The following is a 23,257-nucleotide window of genomic DNA, read 5'->3' on the forward strand; positions in this document are numbered from 1 at the left end:
AGGTATTTGAAAACGTTATATCACAGTGTTATGATATGGAAAGAAAGGGGGAGGCCTTCCTAGCTCCCTCCACATCTTCATCTTTTTGGAGACTGGTAGAGCTAACCAGGAGGAAAAGATACAATGAAAGATTGAGACCACGTTGAGCCCTCTGTACAATAAACTACCTGGCAACCAAGACCTATCTGGCAAACTTTACAAAATACACAATAGATTAACTAAACCCATTTTACATTTAATGTTCTTTGGAGCAAGAGAACACTGGCCAATTGCGCACTGAGTTCAACAAAGCCATAATAGGTCTCATATCCAAACTGGGAGAAGACCCTGCATCTTGTGCTAGCGATGGACCCCTCGTTAAAAACGATGTAAAAACACTTTTAACGATTTTGGCCACCAAGTTACAGACTCTAAATCATGACTCACGAGTTGGCTTTGTACTTGGACTTTGATACAGAATCAACAGGAGGCCTCTCTTCAACATACAGTGACATCTTTTGGCAGCAGGAAAACTGCATGGCGATCTTAATCAAAACCAAAAAGGATTCTTTTTTTCTAAAGCTTTATTTGGAAGTTTCAACTAACAGCACAAACATAGGCAGACAATAGAATCCAGCACTAATGTTAGTGGTACAATGGTTCTCCAAAAGCAAATAAAATATCAAAATAAATGGGGGGGGGGGGGAGGGGGGAAAGAAAAAAAAACCATACATGGTACAGATATATGGAAAAGAACACTAAATCCAATAGTGACATGTAACACACATCAAGGGAATGTAACGGTAACCTTCAAGATGGAAAATAATACATTCCCCAAAGTGTAAACATAGGCAGTGTGTCGAATTAACATCAGAATTACTTTCAATAGATAACAGATAATCATGCAATGGTTGCCAAATCTCTCTGTCTAGATGTAATCAGTTGTAAGGAAGCATATATTTCAGGGGTGGTATCACAATAAGATAGGTCTTTAAGCCAGGCGGCACTCGTTGAGGGTGAAGTGAAATTTGCCTTTTAGTCAATAGTAAAGCAATGGCAGTGTAACAGAGTATCCCTAATGGGAATGACTTAACATACCCCAGTAAAGCCATAAGCGGATCAGGCGTGAGGGACTGTCCAACCATTAAAGACAACGTAGGGTAAATATCAATCCAGAACGCTGCTACCACCCTACACACCCATGTCAGCTGGAAAAACTCAGCATGGTCTTTTTTTTAAAAAATATTTTATTTCGAGTGTTGAGCATGGACAATTACAATCTATATCAATCGTTAATCACCTAATAAGTGGCATTGTTCCATACAGTAACATAAATGGTATGCATTGACAATTTCCTCATTTTTCCTTTTAACAATAGCGTTTCATCTGCTTAACAATAACTCCCCCCTCCCTCTTAACCCTCCCGGCACGTACTCATTGTCTATACACACTTTCATACCGAGTTCGCTCCGTTCACAATGGTATCAATCAGTTACATTCCTGCCAGATCTGCATGGATTCCCCTGTCCGGTGTCACAAAGTCTCTTCTGCCAGCACCTGTCTATGTGTCCCTGAGATCCATTAAGAGTGGACCATCATAACAACGAGGGGGTCGGGAGTGGGTGCTGAGGAAGCAGGAGGGGGGGGGGGGGGGGGGGGGGGTGACCTCAGATCATTGTGAACACATCTCTCTCATAACATCCCCCATAATAGACTGCGACACATTATCAGCAAACCCAGAGTCAAAGTCCAAAGTCAATGCATTTCACTCCATAGAAATAGGTATTTTCCGTAGGCCTTTACGTTCCTCTCTCTGTAATTCCATACCCTTTGCTCTACCCCAGCGCATCACCTCCCCGTGCCATATGTCTGGGTCCGGCGGCCTAGCCGATTTCAACCTAATCGTGATCCTCCATTTTGCCGGTAAGAGGGCCAAGTCGGCGAAGCGAGTCGCCACACTCTTCTTTTCGGTAGGGCCCAACCCCAGTATACTAAAAGTCACAGATGCGTACGGTCTGGCTGGCGCTAGCCTAGTTAGTTAGTTATGTACTGTTGTCCAATAGTACCCTAATTTGGGGCAGTCCCATAGCATGTGTAGTAGGCCAGCGTCTCCGGCTCCTGTGTCTGCAGCATTGGGAAACATGGTATGTAGTCTGTGTGGGGTGAGGTATGCCCCGTGTACCACCATTAGCTGAATAAATTTAAATTTGGGAGCTCAGCATGGTCTGCCGACACTTAGGGCAGCAGTGGAGTCTAGAGGGGTCAAATACTTTATGGTGGTGGTTGCATGAGATCAATTTGGTTTGTGTACAGCAGTAGAAGTTGAAGTTAAGGTACTTATTAAGCGCACGGCTGCCAGGCGGTTTCTTGGCTCTAAGGATGTGGACCTAGAGGGAACAGGGCGCGGGCGCTAAGGCGAGAAGGCTTGTGAAAAAAGGAAGGTCTTCAACGCTTTACGGAACTCAAAGTAAGAGGCAGAAGACCTGATGGTAAATGGAAGGGTATTCCAAAAGGTGGGGGCAAGGACAGAGAACTTCATGCCACCAACTTTTTTTCTCCTAAAACGAGGCACAGAAAGAAAGGACTTGGAGGAGGAACGCAGCTCTCTACTAGGAGTATAAGCTTTAATTTCAGAGTTAAAGACAGCTGGGGCGGTTCCGGCGCGGGCCTGGAAGGTCGTGCAGCCCATCTTAAAAAGAGCACGTTCTCTAATAGGGAGCCAGTGAAGGGCTTCGAGTAAGGGAGTGACGTGATGTGATTTAGGAAGGCCATGAATAAGACGGGCAGCTTGATTTTGGACCAGTTGAAGGCGCCGGACATCATAGGCAGGGACACCATTGTACAGGATGTTGCCGTAGTCCAGGCGTGACAAAACCATAGCCATGAGAATAAGTTTCAGAGCAGAGAAGGAAAAAAAAAACGGGAAATCTTACAGATTGTGCGAACAGTCCGAAAGGAAGATGAAAACACTGCGCTAATCTGGGAATGCAAAATGAGGCGATTGATGAGTTTTATCCCTAGTGTTTTAACTGAAGGTGAGGGAGGGGTTCCCAGGGCAGGGGGAAAAAAAAGGGGGTCCAGGGACTGGAGCGACCACCTGTAAGTACCAATTCGGTTTTATCAGGGTTTAACTTAAGGTGATTGCAGTTCATCCAGTCCCTGATGAAAATCATAGCTGATTGAAAATTATCAATGGAACCAGGGGAAGAGGAAAGGTTGAAAATAAGCTGGAGGTAATCGGCATAGTTTAAGACTGTTACCTCCATCTGCTGTAAAGCAAAAATAAGGGGGAAGGTGTAAAAGTTAAACAAAAGAGGGGAAAGGGAAGAGACCTGAGGAACACCGCATTGAACCTTGCGTGGGGGTGCGGAAAAGTCGGCCAGGTGGACGGCCTGTGTGCGGTCCCTCAAAAAGGAGGTGAGCCAAGCCAGTGCAGGTCCCCTGATGCCGGCCGCCTCGACACGGGTGAGAAGGATGGAGTGATCAACCGTGTCGAAGGCGGCGGACAAATCAAGGAGGACCAGTGCCTGGGGCAAGTTGACATCCATCCCCTCTCTGAGCTTGTCCATGACAGAAATAACTACTTTTTCGGTGGAGTGTGATGGACGAAAGCCCGCCTGGCACGGGGCTAAGCTACCGCTATTCTCCACAAATGCACTAAAGACTTTAGTGACGTGGCACTCCAGGACTTTACCCAAGAACGGGAGAAGGGATGGTAGTTAGGGAGGGAGGAAAGGTCAGCGCCGGGCTTCTTTAGAATAGGAACCATTGTCGCTGATTTGTGAAGGTATGGACATTGCCCCGCTTGAGAGTCATTATGAAAAGTAAGAGGAGGCAAAGGACAGGCCGAGAAAATCTCTCTCAAAACATATGCAGGGCAGATGTCCAAGGGAGATCCTGACTTGACTCTGGCGAGCAAGGGTAAAAGTTTCCTTAGTCAGAGGAGGTATTTGGTCCAGATATGATACATTAGGCGGAGGTTGGGGGTCAGAAAAGGAAGGGGAGGGCAATGATATATTAGCCTTGATGACAGCGATTTTCTCAATAAAATAGTTGTTGAGAGAATCACAGAGGGATTGGGAAGGGGAAGATTTGAGGGTGACCCTGTCAGAGGAGGCCAGCTCATGGACAGTGGTAAAGATTTCCCTAGGTTGGTTTTCAGCCGAGAGGATTTTAGAGTAGAAATAGTCGGTCTTGGCGAGGATGATGGCTTTTTTATATTCATTCAAGATGGTAGTGTACTGTGATTTTAGCATAGGACAGTAGGCGCGTCTCCAGGCGCACTCTGCCTGCCGCACTGAGTTTTTTCTCCTTAAGCTCGGCATTAAACCATCTATTGGAGTCATGGGCGCGTCTAATTCTGACGCACTTAAGCCGGGCCACTTGATCACCCGCTCTGGAAAGCCAGTTATTGATGGTGTCTGCTTGAGATGACGGGGATAATTCTGCAAGGTTAGGACAGGAAGCAGAAAGAGAAGAACAGAGAGAAGGCACATCTACATGATTCCAGTTGCGAGCCCAGGTGTTCCTGGGGAGAGAGGGACTTTTTAGCAAGGCTTAAATCAAGAGAGAACGAGATCAAAAAGTGACCAGACCAGGAGCAGGGCGTGGCAACAGGGGGAGAAACAGGAATATTGAGAGACCAGATTTGATCCAATATGTGGCCTCGGACATGAGATGGGGTGTGAACGTGTGACAGAAAGTTTAAACTGCGAAGAAGTTCCATGAATTCTTTCGACATAGCGTCCTTAGTAGGGTCAGAGGCCCAAAGGTTAAAGTCTCCAAGCACCATGACAGATGAATTATTCACTGCTAGAGTTGCCAACAGTTCCTGAAAGACAGAAATAAAGTGCGGTGTTTGCTGTGGAGGGCGGTAGATGAGTACACAGGTAATAGGAACCTGGAAGGAGGCAGATCAAACAACTAAACAGTCGACCGCCAGAATCGAAGGAAAAAATAGCAGTTGAAAATGGAGTCCGGATGGGATGATCAGGGCGACCCCGCCTCCAACCTTCCCCCCGGGACGATCGGCGAGTAAGGCGTAGTAGGAAGAAGGGAGAGCCGCTAGCACATTTGGTAAAGTCTTGGCAAAACCAGGTTTCTGTAAGAAACAGAAGATCTGGTTTATAAGTGTCCAAAAAGACAAACAGTTCAAGATGGTGTTTTACTGCAGACCTAGTATTAAGGAGGAAGGCAGAGATGGTGGGCGCAGGGCAAAGAGGAGGGGGAGGCCCCAACGCAGTAGTATGGAGGGAAAGCGAAAATGGCATATTAGAGAGGAGAGAGGGCATGTGGTTAGCACGGCTGAGGCCAAGTTTATCAATATGAGTGGCAGTAGAGGCACCTATCGACCAAGGGCCTTGACATAAACAAAGTTGTCCTGGGAAATAAGTTAATAAACGGGCACAGTTAAGTCCCCTAGTCCCGGCCGGGCACAGACGGGCTTGCCTTTGGCGCGCCCGCTGCGCGCGCGCATTGGGCGTCCCTTAAATAGGTCAGGAGCGCGAGGGATAGAGCGCTGACCTGTAGAGCCTGTAGTGCCCCTTTCCAATATGGCGCCAGCAACCCAGTCAGCCCTCCGGTTACAAGCGGCACACAGCCGTGCCGGAACGAGGCTAGGGGAGCTGGTAGATGAAAGGTGAGGCAAAGAGCTCCGATGAACACAAAACATGCAGTTTAAAATTACAAGTTAAAAAAACACAGATACAGGGTAAGCCACCACACACGACCACAGCTTCCGCAAACCCTCTGCCACCGGGTTATGTGCGTATATACCATATGAAATGATGATGCAGAGATCCTACGTCCACGCCGCTCTGGACTTTTGCACACCTGCAGGCTTCAATTGTAAAGAAGTGTGGTATAATCTGAAGACCAGGTGGCGGTTGTCAGAGGAAGTGTTCACTAACATGAGTGGAGGAAGTCGGTTGGCTCAGTTGGGTACGCAGGCAGCACATCGCATAGTGCACTGTTTACGCAATTAAATATAAATGTATCTTATTGTGGTTTGTCCTAGCTGAACCAGAGTGGATCTGGATTTGAGAATGCCATCTGTAAATAATTTGCAAACTGTCTTTAAATCATGCATGTTTAGGACCCGCTGTACTAACTGCTCTAGGGTTAGTGGAAGCCAAGGATTCTTCAACCTTGGGAGATGCATGCCTGAAAGGCTTTTGATCTAATCAATTGGGGCCACCTCTTCCGGGCTCTGCAGAGGAGAGGTGTAGTTCTTGACTTTACTGCCAAGGTGAAAAGTTACTTCATAAATTCAATATTGCATAGACTGTGGAAGCTTCATATACGAAAGGTTTTCAACATACAGAGGTATAAGACGGCTGGTGTCTGTTCCCACTCCTGTTATTGGCCCACAAACCATTGGCAGCAGCAATTTGACGGAACCAGGCTTGACCAAGGGAGGACACATGGTGGTGGACTACTCCGATCTTATAGTATACAGAGGTGACATCATACTCCCATTTGGAAATATTGAGTTCCAGCTTGATTTTGAGACATTATCGTATTTCTCGAGTGACAGATTTAACTGGCTCAAGAGTGAGGGTCTCCCTATATTTACAGGAAGAATGAAGCCTCTAGAGAAACATGGCTGTCGGACTACAAACACCTGAATATCTGCATCAGTAGATGCCTACATACTGGAGTGCCTTTGTGGCACAATGAAGGCTGTCAAATTGATTAAGACACTTTCATACAGCTAGTATGCACTTTCCAAAGGACTGAAGATGGAAGATCAATTTGAAGGTAGCCATTTAAAATTTTACTCAAGAGATTGAATGCTATACCAAACTACACTGATTGGCCCAATTCTTGACAGACTACTGTAAAGACGACTGACTTGATGGATACCTACAATAGAGAGTTGTAAGTAGCTCTAGTTCACATACGTTATAATTCAATGATTGGTACTGGTCCCTCATTAGCTTCATAGGGCAAAATGTAGGACTTGTAAACTATGCTGGAGGACTAAAGCCCCTCAATGTGATCCAATATACATATTATGATAGTTGTTGTCCCCCCTCCTCCATGTACCATAATACTGTACGAATCTACGGCAAGACCACTAGTAATAACATAAGTTCCACACCTATATCCCCGATACAGTTGCATCAATCCCAGTTTTTGTTAGGCTTACCCCTGCTTCCTGAACTCTACACAAAATTGTTCATTACCTGTGCAGGAGTATTTCTTCCCATTTGACCATATTTACAAATATATTGCAAAACATTTTCTACATCTGTCCCATGCCATCGCATCATTTTTGCTCTTCTTTCTTTCCTTCTTCGGCACCCTATAGATGCGGTCAGCCGGACCCTGTGTTTCAGGTTCTATCCTTACCATAAAGATCGATAAGGGATGGATGTGTTGCCTTGTATACAAGTGCGCTACATAGAACAGGGTGGAACCCAAATAAAGTCACTGGGACCTGGGTGGATAAGTATTATAGACAGAAGGGTCCCGGACTTGAAAGAACAATTTATATACAATACAAGAACTTAGTATAGATGGAAGAAAAAGAAAGGAAAAACAAATCCAAAGTGTGATGTTTTTATTCACAAAGCACTTTTATCAACCTTTTCATGGTTATACGGTATGTATCCAAGACAAATTTTATACTTTATCAAAATATTTTATGCCCACATAGGAAACGGGAAAGGGAAGTGCTGTGAGGGAATTGAGTGAAAAAAGGTGAAATTTTGACACCGTAATCATTTATATACACCATTAATCAATATTCATATATACATTCCTGAAATGGTCCCCCTAAATCGGAGCCACACGAAAAAATATGCATATGTCACTGCATTATTATATATAACAATACTCCTAAATAGCTGTACAAATCCTGCTGGCGATGGGAGTTGGTAAGGTTGGCGAGAGTAGTCTACGTTTCGACCCTATAAACATGTAGGGTTAGTTGCCCTTACAGCACGGGTCTTCATCAGGACTGGAGGGCGGTGGCTAGCCTCCTAGGGTAAAAAGAGTTGGAAAAACTAATCAGGCTCAAGGGTCTACAGAGAGACCCTAGTACGCCATAGCGGGATAAAACCACTTGGCAGAGTCATTAAAAATACATACACTGAGTGAGGACTAAAAATTATGGCATTTCAGTTCATTAACTACATTCGGATTATTCAGAAACTGGGTATATTGTCGGTTACCACACAGGCCTTTAACTTAACAAAGGAGCAAGTGGACTGGCGTCTGGTGTGATCCAAACCGCCTCGTAATTGATCTGAGGGCACGAAAGGACTGTGATTAGGGTGAATTCTGTTACGTTACAAAAAGAATAAAAAACAAAACACGATTCAAGGCATCGTCAGCGATTTACCTCGCGTTTCATGAAACAAGGTCCGAAATGATAAGTGATTTAGGTTGTCCGTATCTAAGAGAAAGGAGGGGAGAGGACTAATGAGTATTAAGTCCAGTGTTTGTCAAATTTCTACAGGCAGAAGGGGCTAGGATATTTCGGACCTTACGCTACCGGGTTGCTAAGTAACCTAGGACAGGTGCATGGTCACATTCTATCTCTGCCTGAACCAAGGGCTATTAGGGCGATGTTAATGTTGTGTGTTTTACCACCATGTTTTGTAGGTACACGCACTTGTGTTAAATTTGAATATTAGTTAATCGATTGACCTGCCAATAGTAATATTACACACACGCAAATATTTGTCCTGCAACTCTACCTCCGGGTAGGTATACGCTTATACCGATTTACATCGCCCTAATAGCCCTTGGTTCAGGCCGTGATCGAATGTGACCATGCACCTGTCCTAGGTTACTTAGCAACCCCGTAGCGTAAGGGCCGAAATATCCTGAGTCTTTCTTTACTTTCTATCGCACTCGATAAAAACGTAACCACGCCCCCTCCCCGGCTCACTTCCTGGTTACGGGAGACGCGTGCATTGACTGCCTCGAGACCCCGCAACGCCTTAAAAGCATTTCGAATAGGTAAGCTTATACTGGCTCACTTGTAGCCCCTTCTGCCTGTAGAAATTTGACAAACACTGGACTTATTACTCATTAGTCCTCTCCCCTCCTTTCTCCTAGATACGGACAACCTAAAACACTTATCGTTTCGGACCTTGTTTCCTGAAACGCAAGGTAAATGGCTGACAATGCCTTGAATCGTGTTTTGTTTTTTATTCTTTTTATAACGTAACAGAATTCACCCTAATCACAGTCCTTTCGTGCCCTCAGATCAATTACGAGGCGGTTTGGATCACACCAGACGCCAGTCCACTTGCTCCTTTGTTAAGGTAAATGCCTGTGTGGTACCCAACCATATACCCAGTTTCTGAATAATCCGAATGTAGTTAATGAACTGAAATGGCATAATTTTTAGTCCTCACTCAGTGTATGTATTTTTAATGACTCTGCCAAGTGATTTTATCCCGCTATGGCGTACTAGGGACTCTCTGTAGACCCTTGAGCCTGATTAGTTTTCCCAACTCTTTTTACCCTAGGAGGCTAGCCCACCGCCCCCCAGTCCTGATGAAGACCCGCGCTGTAAGGGCAACTAACCCTACATGTTTATAGGGTCGAAACGTAGACTACTCTCACCAACCTTACCAACTCCTATCTCCAGCAGGATTTGTACAGCTATTTAGGAGTTTGGTTATATATAATAATACAGTGACATATGCATATTTTTTCGTGTGGCTCCGATTTAGGGGGACCATCTCTGGAATGTATATATGAATATTGATTAATGGTGTATATAAATTATTACTGTTTCAAAATGTCACCTTTTTTCACTCAATTCCCTCACAGCACTTCCCCATCCCGTTTCCTAGGTGGGCATAAAATATTTTGATAAAGTATCAAATTTGTCTTGGATACATACCGTATAACCATGAAAAGGTTGATACAGGTGCTTTGTGAATAAAAACATCGCACTTTGGATTTGTTTTTCCTTTCTTTTTCTTCCATCTATACTAAGTTCTTGTATTGTATATAAATTGTTCTTTCAAGTCCGGGACCCCTCTGTCTATAATGCCTTGTATACAAGGGCAAAGAGGGATGGATATGCTAGGTTCTAGGTTTCCATGAGGATATGTGGCATAAACAATGTTCAGCAGTAATATTCTAGCAGCTCTTAACTTTTCTTCTTTTGTTTCTCAAGTGCTACTACAAATGGAGGTATCACACCAATTGCTTGATCACATAATGGTTGAGAAGGAATCCTGCTATCACTCATACAAACAATACTATGAGGGGCTTATAAAACTTATAATTTAGAGCAGTGGTTCTAAACCTTTTAACTTCTGTGGACCACCGCTTTATCCCTACTGGAATCTAGAGACCCCCCTAATAGAGTCATTATTGGAAACCAGGGCTCTCACCAAGTCATCACTGGAAGGTGGAGGCCCCAGCTAAAGCAATTTTGATTGTTAAATATTTTAATTCATTCACAAATATATATATATATTTTTTAAATGTAATGGATAGGTTGGGGATTTTTTTAATTCAACTGGGGCCACTCACTGCTCATACAATAATCTAGTTGATGCACTTCCACTGCTCTCAAACCAATTGCAGGTTACCAACTTAATTTTTAGCTTCCAATTTCAAATTCCTTTTTTACAGAATACATTAACATTTTCAGTTTCACATTTTACTTTAGTTATATAGACTTAATTACATCGATTATTGTTTTATTTTCTAAGCAGTTGAGGATCCCCTGAGCAGGACCCCGAGGGGGTCAGGTTTTGAATCATTGATTTAGAGCATCAATGATTATGTTAATTGAATAAGATAGTGTAATCACAATCTTCTTGACCTCTGGGCTAAAGTGATTTAAGGGTAAGAACTTTAAATAAAGCATTTAAAAGAAAAGAAAAGCTCAGAAAACAAAGCTAAGAATCATCCCAGCAGAGGCACGGGGAAGAAGGTTAGCCACAATGAAGTGTGGCTCACAGCTGTTTAACCCTTTCGATGCTGATGACGAGCTGGGCTCGTCATGGTGCACAGTGGTCGTGTGCTGATGACGAGCCCAGCTCGTCATAAAATAAGGAAAATAGCAATTTCCAGCACAGGAGGGGAATTGCCTTAGCAGCGAAGGTGTTAAGTCAGAAGATCCTGAAGTGAACGACAGACAAACTCATGAGTAAGCGAGCATTAAATACACAGTTGGCTTATTGTTTGAGTCAATTTGAACAAATGTTGGCAAAGCAATAAGCGTCACATTAGAGATCTACTGGCTTTGTCAACGACAGAAGCCAGCCAATCATAAGAGATAGTAAATAGGCTATGCTCCATGGGAAGGACAAAAAGACAATTGACAAGCTGGGACAAGAATACGAAACAGGCAAATGAGTGACAGGAAAGTCAACCAATGATAAGCAGTGACAAGGCCTTTTATATTCTTGGAAAACTGACAAAAGGTATTTCGCAACCAGAAGACTGCTTTTTGGCAGGCTTCACCCAAGGATACTTTATTTGGAGGTACCGCAGGCTGAAACTTTGTAGCTACAAAAGTAGAAACGATTATTGCATAGAAATTAATTTCAACACATAGGAAGGCGCTCAGATGTAGCTAGAACCATTCAGTAGGATTTTATACAAATTGTGATTGATTCAACAGTGCAGACTGGCAGCCTTAGCAGAGTCCATGCTCAAACTTATTCCTGTCCAAGCATGTTTAACCATCACTTATATATTCTCATTTTCAAGATTTTATTTTTAGTCCCAAACAGAATTTACTGTGACAGATTCAAGAATTTGAAAATGGACTTAAACGCTCACAAGACTGGGTATAATCAATCACAAGCTGGAAACCTGGCATGTCCCGGGTCATAATGTGTGCTATGTACACCACTCAAATTGCAAAATGTCGGCTTGAGGTACAACGTTAAAACACATGTTTCCGGTCCAGGAAAGACCTGGCTTGGCAGTACGGCCTGGACTGTTTCCCTGAGGAACAGGGTCAAGAGTGATTTGCCTATGGCTGGGACTGAACTGGGGTGGTGAGCAAAAGAACGATGGATTAATCCCAGATCTATGTGACTGGGGGTGAATGTTTGCATTGTTCAGCATTCCATCTATCATTTGTTCCTTTTCCCAATTATATGTCCTCATTGGTTTTAACTGGACCTCATAAACAATACTATTCTACATACATCTTGCTCCTGCTGCATTTTAAATTTTCTTAGAAAAGAGCCTGACTCCACCTTTGTGGTAGTTTTCCTTAACAGTGCCTAAAATAAAATAAATAAAATAGGAAGTTCTCTGACGGTTTTCACACAAATCTGTGAATATAGCCGATTTATGACTTTCTTGAAATGCCTTCTCTAACACAGTTTGTGCATAATTGTCTTTCCATATAGTTTTTTTTGTTCGCCTAGCTTTTGCCATTGGGAAAAGTCTGTCGCCAGTCCTCATTCATGTACAAGGATGTCTGGAGACCACAAGGTGACAACATTAGAAGAAAACTAAAATACGTTGTTGTTAATACCAAAATGGCCGTAAAGTTCTCGTTTTTGAGAAAGAAAAAGTGACCATGGGGGAAATTACATTTCATGTGGGTTTGCCTAAAAATGTGATTGTACCAGGTTTAATCTTTCTCTGCCCTCATGCATCACTAAACCCCCTGTTAACAGCTTGCATTTCTGCAGCGGCAATTAAAACAAGCATTTACAATGCAACAGTTTCGCCTTCGGAAAAGTTAGAGCTATTGGCATTGTAAATGACATGTTTATTTCTGTGTTGGCTTTGACAACATAAATAAATGGCATTGTCATTTACAAAGCCAATAGCCTAATCTCTCGCATATGCGACACCTATTGCATTTGCACACACACAGCGGCAGAGACGAAATGGAGACAAGTTATAATAGAACATCAAAAGAATGTAAACCTCAGCAAAAAAACAAATCCAAGTTTAGAACTCTGTGCAGAAATGGACTTTAGTCAAACCTCAATAGTCCTTAAGCGAAATTCTAAGACATTTCCTTGACTCGAAGAAGAGAATTCCACTGCTTGGTCCAGCCATGCTCAAAAAAATATCAGCTCCATTCTCAACTCACCCCTCCACAAAACGTCTTAACGGCAGCTGACCATCCGCAATAAAAGCAACACTTACATACCTTTGACGATCCAGGCGTCTCAACGAAAGACAGGCTGCAGGTACACTGGTGCTCATTCTAACAAAAAATGAGGCCACTGACCTTACAACGCTTGAAGCAATAAGATGAGACAGTTAATAAAGGATGTGTCAAGCTGTGCATTCACGGTCTGGCCACTGGAGCCAAGACGTCAAGTCGGTATGCAATTATGTACGAAAGGGAAAAACTCAGAGCAGACACCTACATAACTGGTTTATCACACACCAAAATGCACACTAGGAGGCTACTAGGTATTTCAGATTCCCATAAGCCACAAGCACCTACGTTGCAAGCTTTCAAATATATCACTTGCATTGTTTATCAGGAATTTCCATTCTCTTGAACAACATCAAAGGCATCATGCGCCCAATTACTCACATTCTACAGGAGCAAGCCAGAAACCTCGACGCCCCTGTAGGATCTGTGTTTATGTTTCCTTTAATGCACAGCTGACAAATTATGAATTAGACAATCCACTGCTAACGGACAGGGGGTTAAACGAGATAAAAGGGATAATTGGCGAGTCAAACCAAAGGACCGAAGAAATAAATAATTGTGCAGGAATGTGGACATTGAGAGTCCTTGCATTTGTGCATCCTCTGTATTATATTATTCTAAAGCACGGGAGACCCTTTGTATCGGTGGTCAGCTAGTGAATAGTTTGAAAGCTGTGAGAAAAAAAGGGGGAATTCCGATCACAAAGAGCTCCGAGCTGGCAAGCATCTGAGCTAAATCCACCGCTAGCTTTTAGTTAAGCAGCACAGGCGGATACAAACAGGAGATCCTGGTCTGTGGAAGTCTCTTACCCTACAATGGAACTGCACGAACGCCGCAGGCGTGACCCTCTGTGCTTTATTTGAAGTGTCAATAAAATGTACAGCGGTGGTATTACTGCACTGTATATACTAAAGTAGATGGCTGCCGGATGTGCACGTGACAACTTTACATATGCAACTGTGTGTGGGTTGTTGTGCTTCTGAAATTTGGTGCACAAGACACAGGCAAATTCCTAAGCCTCACTGGACGCCTGTTCCAAACCAAAAATCACAAGATAACGAAAAATGTACACGACGAGCCCCGCTAGCTTGTAGGACGTGCCATGTGTGGATGAGATTCTCAACACGAACATGAGCCATTGTTAGCCAGAAGTCACACATCCTTCCATAAATAAACACAGGGCACAAGCGATCCCGTATACCATGTCCTCTCTGAAAGAAAAGTGACTGCCTCGACCGAGCACTGCACCTCACACGCTTAAATAGATGCAATACCGACAACGGCTTCACTCCCACGGAGGACACACAATGTCAGCAAGCCTCTACTTTTCAAGAGCTCCTCAGTGTCGAGTCGCCGAGTTTCAAGAAGCCCAAATGATCACAGCACAAACACCGACATCCTGCAGCAAGCATGGGTTGCCATGGCAGGAGCACACTTCTCCAATTCTTAAACCAATCAAATCTCTGGTTTTTACTGCCATTTTAAAAGGGTTATTTTTTGACACAGGAGGCACATTTTTAACGTGGTCTGCCAATGTAGCAGAAACATAACTCTACCTAACCAGTCTTGCAACACCAACCATCGCCTTTAAAAAAAAGTCAGGTCCCGGGCCGGCAGCCAATCACAGCGCGGCCTGGGAAATGACGTCACGGGGTATCCCGGACCGGCCAGCCAATCACAGCGCGGCCCGGGGAATGACGTCACGGGGGTGTCCAGGGCCGGCAGCCAATGACAGCGCGGCACAGGACAAAGGGGCGGGACTTAAAAAAAAGAGAGAAAAACGCCCCCCAATCGCGTCAAGGCGGGCCCTGAACGCAGTGACGCTCCTCTCCTCCAATGGCTGGCCAGCATTTACGAGGCCAGCCAATGGAGAAGAGGGGCGTGTTCAGGCCCCTATACTACTAACAAAAGATTTCAGCTCCGCCCACCCACTGCTTACGCAGTGGGACGGTAGCCGAAACCTAAAAATATATATATCAGGGCAGTGAACTAAACCAAGCAGAAGTGAAGAGGCATACATCTTGCCAAAAATAAACAGACAAATGGGTCAAAACAGAACGAAACAGAATGATTAATTGTACCAGGACTATTATAGGCAATCCCCCGACACACAGAAGCACACCACCCCAAATGTTTAGCCATCAGGAAGGTGGCTGTAGCGTAACTTCTAGAGCTGCCGACTTTGGACCTGGGGGGGGAACAGGTTCGAGTCTCTGCAAAACTGATTTTTAAGAAATAAAAAACAATGTAAATACATGATGAACACAAGGGGAAAACTACATTTAATGTGGAAGTGTTCCAGTGTCAATGTAAAACCAGCAGCATACGGCAGAAAGCATTAATCGTCAATACTAAGTTGAAAACACTCAGTTGCAGATTACAGACAATCATGTTGCATGTGCCATAGGAGAGAGTCGTTTAAGAAAATAGTTCCCATACAAACATACCAACTAACACTTGTAAGAGGGCCAGTCCTTATGGGAGGTTACAAAAGGAGTAAAGGAGGTACTAAGGAGGGACTACGAAGCCTATTGCCGAATCAAAAGCCATCATTTACAAAGTGCTGTAGAAACACGGGTTGACCCAATAAGTCGCTGGGACCTGGGTAGATAGGTAATACAAACCGAGTTGTCCCAGATACTGGAAGAATTAGAGCAAGATTAATTAATATCTCAACTGAATTCGCAAAAGGTATCACAACATTGTTTTTAATCACAACGTGTACATAGTTATTCAATAAAACACTGTTCTCAAAATACATCAATATTAAATCATCAATAATGCCCCTGAAAGAAGGGAGGGGTAATGTCTTTAAAGACAATAACAATTGAAAAGCTGATGCTTTATTTTCTGTTATGAAATACAGCTAGGAAACAATATCAGGGACATGTTTATGGATCCTAAAAAAAGATTGTGTTCCTTATAAAACCATTGTTTATAGACCATGGGTGTAGCACATTAGGTTTAGGTCGAGCAGGTAAGTAAAGTTACTCGAATTGCAGGTCTGGCCACATTTTAAATATCTTTTAAGGTCTGTGTGCCGTGGCCAACAAAAAAAAACTAAAGGCACTCTTCTTAGATGTATTTTTAGTAAAATGATGTGTTACTTTAAGACCTCTGTCATGAAAGTTAAAACTGGCTTTTACAGGAAACAAACAAGCATTTACAATGCAACGGTTTCGCCTTTGGAAAAGTTAGAGCTATTGGCATTGTAAATGACAACATTTTTATTTATGTGTTGGCTTTGAAAACACAAGCACTGGCGTTGCCAATAGGTTTCGCATTTGGAAAGTTGGAGCTATTGGTTTTGTAAATGACATTTTATATTTATATATCGTTATTGGCATTGTCAATAACAATATATAAATATAAAATGTCATTTACAAAACCAATAGCTCCAACTTTCCAAATGCGAAACCTATTGGCAACGCCAGTGCTTTTCTTGTTTTGGGAGGAGGGTGGCTTGGGGGCGGGGTGGGGTTCAAACGTGCTTGTAGGTACTTCTCGGCAAGAGACCCCCACCCGTCTTCACACGGTGAGCTATTCTTTAAAGCTGGCAGGTATGATATTGAGTGAGGTGCAGCTTTCTCCGATTACAGCCTCGAAATCTGTAACGCCATGTACAATCACCAGCCGGACGATCAAGAACAAACCTAAATAACACACAAGAATGCAAAGGGAAAGAATTCCATGGCAGACCAATTGCTGTGGCCGGATATAAGCCACGCATTCTGCATTCTTTACATGACAAGACGCAGAAAATAAGTATCAACAAAGAACAAAAGCAGGGTCACATCCATCGAAACAAAGTCCTGCCACCACATGGCTGCCGCTGAAGGCCCTTCAGAAGTGGAGGTTGTCGACGCCGGACTCTCGGCGTAGGAGCCCGGGCGAACACGGCGAAAAGAGCGGGCGGCAAGGCTGCACGACCCGCGGTGAGCTGTGGATCTGCGCTCGCACAATGCTTTGACAACTCCATCGGAGCCCTCTCAAGGTAGCCGTCAGTCAGGATGCGCGATTTAATCCACCAGCCCTCAGAGGGCTTTCTCCGCCATCCAAACATGACAGCACTGCTACGGCTCTATTTACGTCGCGCCGCCCAGTTGCGCTGGCAGCGCTGCAGTAATTAGGAGTGGTGCAACAGGCAGCAGCGGAGCTTATTCGGGAGTCCTCGTGCGCTGTCCGCCTGCCATGGGAAGCGCGAGCCCGCTTCACAGTCATGCGAAATGACAAAAGCGCTATTTTCTTCCCCGTTCCTGCTCGGGCAGCACTTCATTTGCAGCTATCTATAATTAGATTAATGGTGTAGCGCGGCACAAAGCAGGTCCACTTCACATCAGATAGCATATGAATTAGGACAAACACTGATTTCAATCCCAGGCAAAAAAGCAGTGACTAGGGTATTTAGCATAGTCTTTCTGGTGGAATGAGATGTTAATTGCGTACCATTACCTCTAAACTGCTTGCTTGTTGTATAAATCACTCTGCTAATTGGTGCAGAGATAGAACCGTAGCCACGGGCAAGAAAGCAAGGGAATGGGGGCGGACAGTGCTTAATTTGTAAAATATGAAGTGCAGGTGCTCAAATGTTTGACAGAGGCCCCACCTATTTTTCTCTAGCTCCACCCACTTCTGCCACAGGGTCCACCCACTTACACTATTGGCTTCGAGTCTTCAACCATCTCTTGCTCCGTCATCTCTCCCTCTGTATCTGACCTCGTCCTCACCCCTCTTTACCTCCGCCTCTCTGCTTTCTTCCTACCCTTCCTCCCTACCCTCTTCTAAGTTATTCTTTACCTCATCTCCCTCTGCCATACTTCTGTACATCCAACATGTCAGCTGACTCACCAAGCCGCACCACAAAATTCTGTACATTAATAATGAACCCAACAAAGTGTGTGAGTCGGATCTACAGAGTCTAAATATTTGATATAATCGAGCATATATTGTATTTGAGAAGTATTCAAATTATCAAGCCACAGTGCAGAGAAAAAATTAAAAAGATTAAAAGTTTTTTACCCTCAGGGGAATCTGCTTTCCACATAGCTTTGTTGAAACACTTGAAGCTCACAGGTTAGTGACTTCTGCAAATGTAATCATTTTCGGTCATTGTGTGCCTAATATACATTCTCTCCTGGTAACTGACATTTTTACATAGATTACCTGGCTTGAATGCCACTGTGTTCGCATCACAGGTCATGCATTTCTTTCAATTTGAGCTGCCACTATGCAGATCTAAGTAACTCCTGCAGTAGAAGTAGTGGTGCAACACAAAAAGTTGGGGTTTCCATCAAGATTTACAAAGTAGCCTCTAAAATTTAAATTCTGTTATTAGATACACCTCAGACATAGAAACGCCTTGGGCTCAGAGGGGGCTCCAGGATGGATGGCACTTGCCCTGAACACCAAGTGCTGAAGTGGCGTGCATTGTCCTAGCTCTATACATAAATATCATGGTTGACAGTTAAAACTCTACACCTAATTTTTGGGTAGGTAGCCACAGTATATGATTCATATCAGAGCTGTCTGAAGTACAAGGATGACCAATTGACTCTACAGTGCCTGTTTATCCACACACATCATTAGACAGGGCCGGTTCCTGGATTTGCGAGGCCCTGGGCTAAAAAGGGATTGTGGGAGGCCCCCTCTAATTTAGAGAAGTGGCCCCTTGCAAGGAGACCATTCACAGATACTGTGGGGCCCCTTTGTCCAGCATTTGGCGCCCCCACAGTTTTAACTTTTACTCCACAAGCATTTCTCACACCTTCAGTCTGATAGGTGTGAGAATTGATTGTGGTCTTAAAGTTAAAACTGTGGAGGAGCCAAAATGCTGGACAATGGGCCCCCCACAGTGTCTGTGAATAGTCTCCTTGCAATTGAGGGAGCGTCTCTGTCTCCGTCTCCCTCCCCTATGCCTCCTGACACCATCCATGAGAGGCCCAGGGAGGGGGCCTGCTCCAATGGACCTTAATTGCAGGCAACACCTTTCTTTGTAATAGATCGCCAGGAAAACAACAGGACACATCACCAGTGCGTGGCCCCATGCTGGTGGGCTGAGTGCGAGGCCCTGTGCAGCCGCCCACGCTGCCCATGCTGCCCATGCCTAGCGCCGGCCCTGTCACTAGACAGGGTTGATCAGCATCACCCTCCATTTCAAAATCATATATCATGTCTATAATATGGTCAGCTGTATAGAGAATGTAGGCTGTATAATGACACAGCTATGTCACATGACTTGAGTTGCACCTCAATGATAAGCCCCAACAAGACTTAAAACCGACCAGGCCAGGCTCTACTTTGGACCATGAACACATTGGTATGATGCCTTTAACCATTATTATGTTCCTTAACAGGGTGATGCAGAACTCAGGCTCATAACGGTTGTGGCCATCCACAGAAGAGCCCGTCCCTGGGCCAGTACAAGCAGTCAATACGAAATAGACGATTTGCAACACATATGAAGTACATTTTTACGTAGTTCATTGCCACTTCAGCAATTTTTTGTTCCCATGTTTCCCTTCTTCAGTATTCACTACAGACCTTCCTTCGTGATAGTGTGCACTTGGATCTGTCCTAATAACTCTTAGGTCGTTCAGTACCTTGGTCCAGAGTCCTGAACATAAAACGTCCTACTCCGAATGAAAAAGGGTCTACTAAAATATATGCATCATTAAAAACAGTCCAAATAAGATTTTTATATTTATCAAGCATTATTTAAACTTGGGTGCCCTTAGCATACTGATGTCCTGTGAAAGAAGTCTTTGCCACCCAATGTGGGGATTTTTAGATAAATAACACTTACCCCTCTCTGCTGGGCTTACTTAAATGATGCTTTAAATACATTTCTGAAATGGCCTCATTTATAAAAACGGCCTCAATTAAAAACAAATCAGTGCCATTAAGGGCATTGTACTTGCATGCAGTGCACGGCGCCAGGGGCTGCGAGGCAAACGAGGGAGAGCAAAGTGAAGCACGGAATGTGGGGGGAGGAAAACAAACAAGTGAGAAACAGAGAATTATGGAACTGGGAGGGGGTAAGAAGCATACAGGCGAGAGCAATGTGGGCTGTAAGGCATGATTCCTCAGTGCAGGCCTTCGCCTTGAACTCGTCACTCCGTGGTTCACTTTACAGTTCACTTCACTTCGTTCATATACGTATGAACTGAAGTGAACTGTAAAGTGAACCACTGAGTGACCATCCAAGCCAGGTCACCCATTTACACTCGTGTGCCTCACATGTTGCTTCTATGCCCACCACCTGCTTTCCCCCCAAAACACCTTGTCACTGTTTGCACTGCAAGTACAATGCCACTACTGCTCGGGCTAAGAGAGGGCTGGAACTTAAGAAGCGCAGGAGCGGGCAGGGCCTTAACCCCAGCTTATTATGATAAATGTTCTAGAAGAGGACTGACTACAAGCTCTTTTAACCCCTTCCATGCTGATGACGGCCCCCATCCGTCATGCATTACAGTGCTCGTGTGCTGATGACGGCTGGGGGCCGTCAAAGTCATTCATTCTTTAAAAGCCTAGCACACAAGGAAAATCGGCCCAGCATGGAAGGGGTTAATTTCTTTACTGGTTTAGCGCATTTTAAGTTCATGATTGAACCCTCGCCGGACTAGGCTGTGGTTAACTACACTGGGGTAATTTAAGGCTGTGCTGACGTCAGCACAGGCTGCTTTTAACCACCCTGAGTTAATTCATTTAAGTTAAATCGATTTGTCTGTGCTGTGCTGCACACCGGTACTGCTGCGAACACACACACACTGTACTCTGAGTCACTCTGCCACACTTGTCAGTGGCTAAGGTCAGCAGCGCCTGTTCTTCTGCACATAGATATACCTAAGGCCGGGCCAAGTCCCTGTGCAGTCATCGATTCTTCACCTGGAGCGGGAGCCGGAGCTACCATGGTGACCGTGACCATCACGTCACATGACACAGCACCCACCACGGCCATACCCAAGAAAAAAAAAGCAGCGTTGGTTGCTACACTTACAGTTAGGTGGTGGTGGTCAGAGGCTGTCTTCCTTTATTAATTTTAATTGATAACTGGGTCTGCTGCCTGGCCTGCACTAATTTGACGTTGTCACTCTTCAGGCTAACCACCAGTTACCGCTTGCTGATATCTCGTGGCGGGGTGCGGGTTTGCCAGGGCGTGGCATTTAAAACAAAATCTACACACACTGCCTGCCGCACAACCCTACCCCCGCCAAACCAAATCAAGCCCAAACAGTGTCCCGCCCACAAGGCAACAGTGCAACACTGAACTAATGGCTGCTGCCTAACTAAGGCAAATTCGTAATACACATCGTCACCAGTCAGTAATAGTTTAATGTTGTGAATGACTCACATTGGATTTGGAAACGGTTTTGTGTATTTGGTTAGAGTCATACGGTCTGATGAATCCTATAATAGTATTACAGTGCCGATCAATGTGAATATTTTTAATGGCTCTCACAGCCACTGCCTCACAACACTGACTTCACGCAGTATTGCTTCACGGGAACTCTGCCTCGGGAGACAAACGAACACCGTCAGTCTGTCATTGTTAAAAACAACACTGTTTGCGCCGAGTGAGTCAGTGAGGTAATTTTATATACTTCCTACGAGCACCACAAGGCCATATGATGTCCCGAGTTGCAGCGTGGGGTAGACCCGGCCCTGATCAATAAGTGCCAGTGCTAAGCACCGGCACAAAGGATTATCGAATTAAACCATATGGAGACGAAGCTCTATTTTTTAAAGCCTCACTTTCTGTTCACCAGCAATTCAACTGAAAATGCATTACACATGCACATGATCACACACTTTAGAAAAGAAAACAAGAAACAACGGCACAAACAGGGGGGCAGAGGCTTACCGCATGGCCTCGGTAGATGCTGCTCGGAAAGCACAGCGTCCTGTAGGGATTCGGGGGCGTGCTCTCCCCTTCCCATTGGCTGGAAGGTAAAATTCCAGCAAATGGGAAGAGGAGAGGGCGTGACTTAAAAAATGACACGGAAACGCCCCAAATTGCGTCAAGGCGGGCCCTGAACTCAGTGACGCTCCTCTCCTCCAATGGCTGGCCAGCATTTACGAGGCCAGCCAATGGAGAAGAGGGGCGTGTTCAGGCCCCCATACTACTAACAAAAGATTTCGGCTCCGCCCACCCACTGCTTACGCAGTGGGACGGTAGCCGAAACCTAAAAATGGGCCTGGTCTCCGAAGTAGTCTGGTACTTATTTATTAATTCAAATTCCACTTGAGAAGGGAAAGCAAAAATGTTGCATTAAGAAAGCCATCAGTTTATAGGCACGATTGGATATAATCTTTAACAAAAAATCTCTGGTTAAATTATAACCAGATAATGACATACTGGAGTGTGAATATTAATTTTTATAAATACTAATGAAGATTTCCATAGTTATTTAAATAGATTTCACAAGAAAGAAATAGATTTTTTTACCCATGTTTTTCTTCATTATGTTGTAGAAAACTCCACCCTGCTGGAACAAATGAGGAAGCCCTTTTGCATAAGACCATACATCTTCACCTGAAAAAGAAAGGTAAATCGTTCAGTTCGATTGACAAAAGTTAATTGATAGACTGATTAAGTTAGCAAACGTGCTACATTTTGATAGTGCAATCCAAATTGTTTCAGATTACTGAATTACACTGGCCTAAGATACCTCAGCATTCAAAAGGCTTTACTACAAAAGGTCACATAGTTTATATTAGATGCAAAAAAAATAAAAAGGAGCTTGTTAAAGACTGAATTTATTGTGGCTATGTCTGTCATATTACATAAAGGCTATTTATATTACAGCAACGTAAACAAATTCAAGTTATAAGCCTACCTCTAGGCATAAAGGTCACGCAGCAGTATTCAAGGAGGTAGGTACTTCAACATACAAAGCTAACAATTGAACAAAAATAGTAAGGATGAACATTTTAGCCTTACATATTTAGTCTTACAAAACCAGCTGGTCGATAAGGAGCACGTAAAGAAATCTCTACATTAGAAGGCCTGTATGTCGTGTTCCACGCTACTGGCCAGTGTACAAGGGTCAAAGCACTGGTTGTGAATTGGTGCTTCAAGAAGAAGGGGCTCCCTTTCTAGGCTGTCCTCCGAGAAAAGAGCAGACATTTCTGCCTGACTCACTTGCAAGAACTTTAACA

The 23,257-nt window shown here is 44.2% G+C and overlaps 1 protein-coding gene across 1 annotated transcript in view; it reads right to left on the bottom strand.

The window, feature by feature from the left end:
* Positions 1–23,257, bottom strand: part of VCPIP1 (valosin containing protein interacting protein 1) — a 123,070-nt gene that overhangs the window by 55,535 nt on the left and 44,278 nt on the right. The window contains exon 2 of the mRNA XM_086965819.1: positions 22,545–22,631. Within this exon, the coding sequence (XP_086821945.1) occupies positions 22,545–22,631 (87 nt within the window). The remainder of the gene's footprint in view (positions 1–22,544; positions 22,632–23,257) is intronic.

The sequence above is a fragment of the Lissotriton vulgaris genome, chromosome 4_1 (assembly GCF_964263255.1).
Source record: "Lissotriton vulgaris chromosome 4_1, aLisVul1.2, whole genome shotgun sequence".
Classification (NCBI taxonomy): domain Eukaryota; kingdom Metazoa; phylum Chordata; class Amphibia; order Caudata; family Salamandridae; genus Lissotriton; species Lissotriton vulgaris.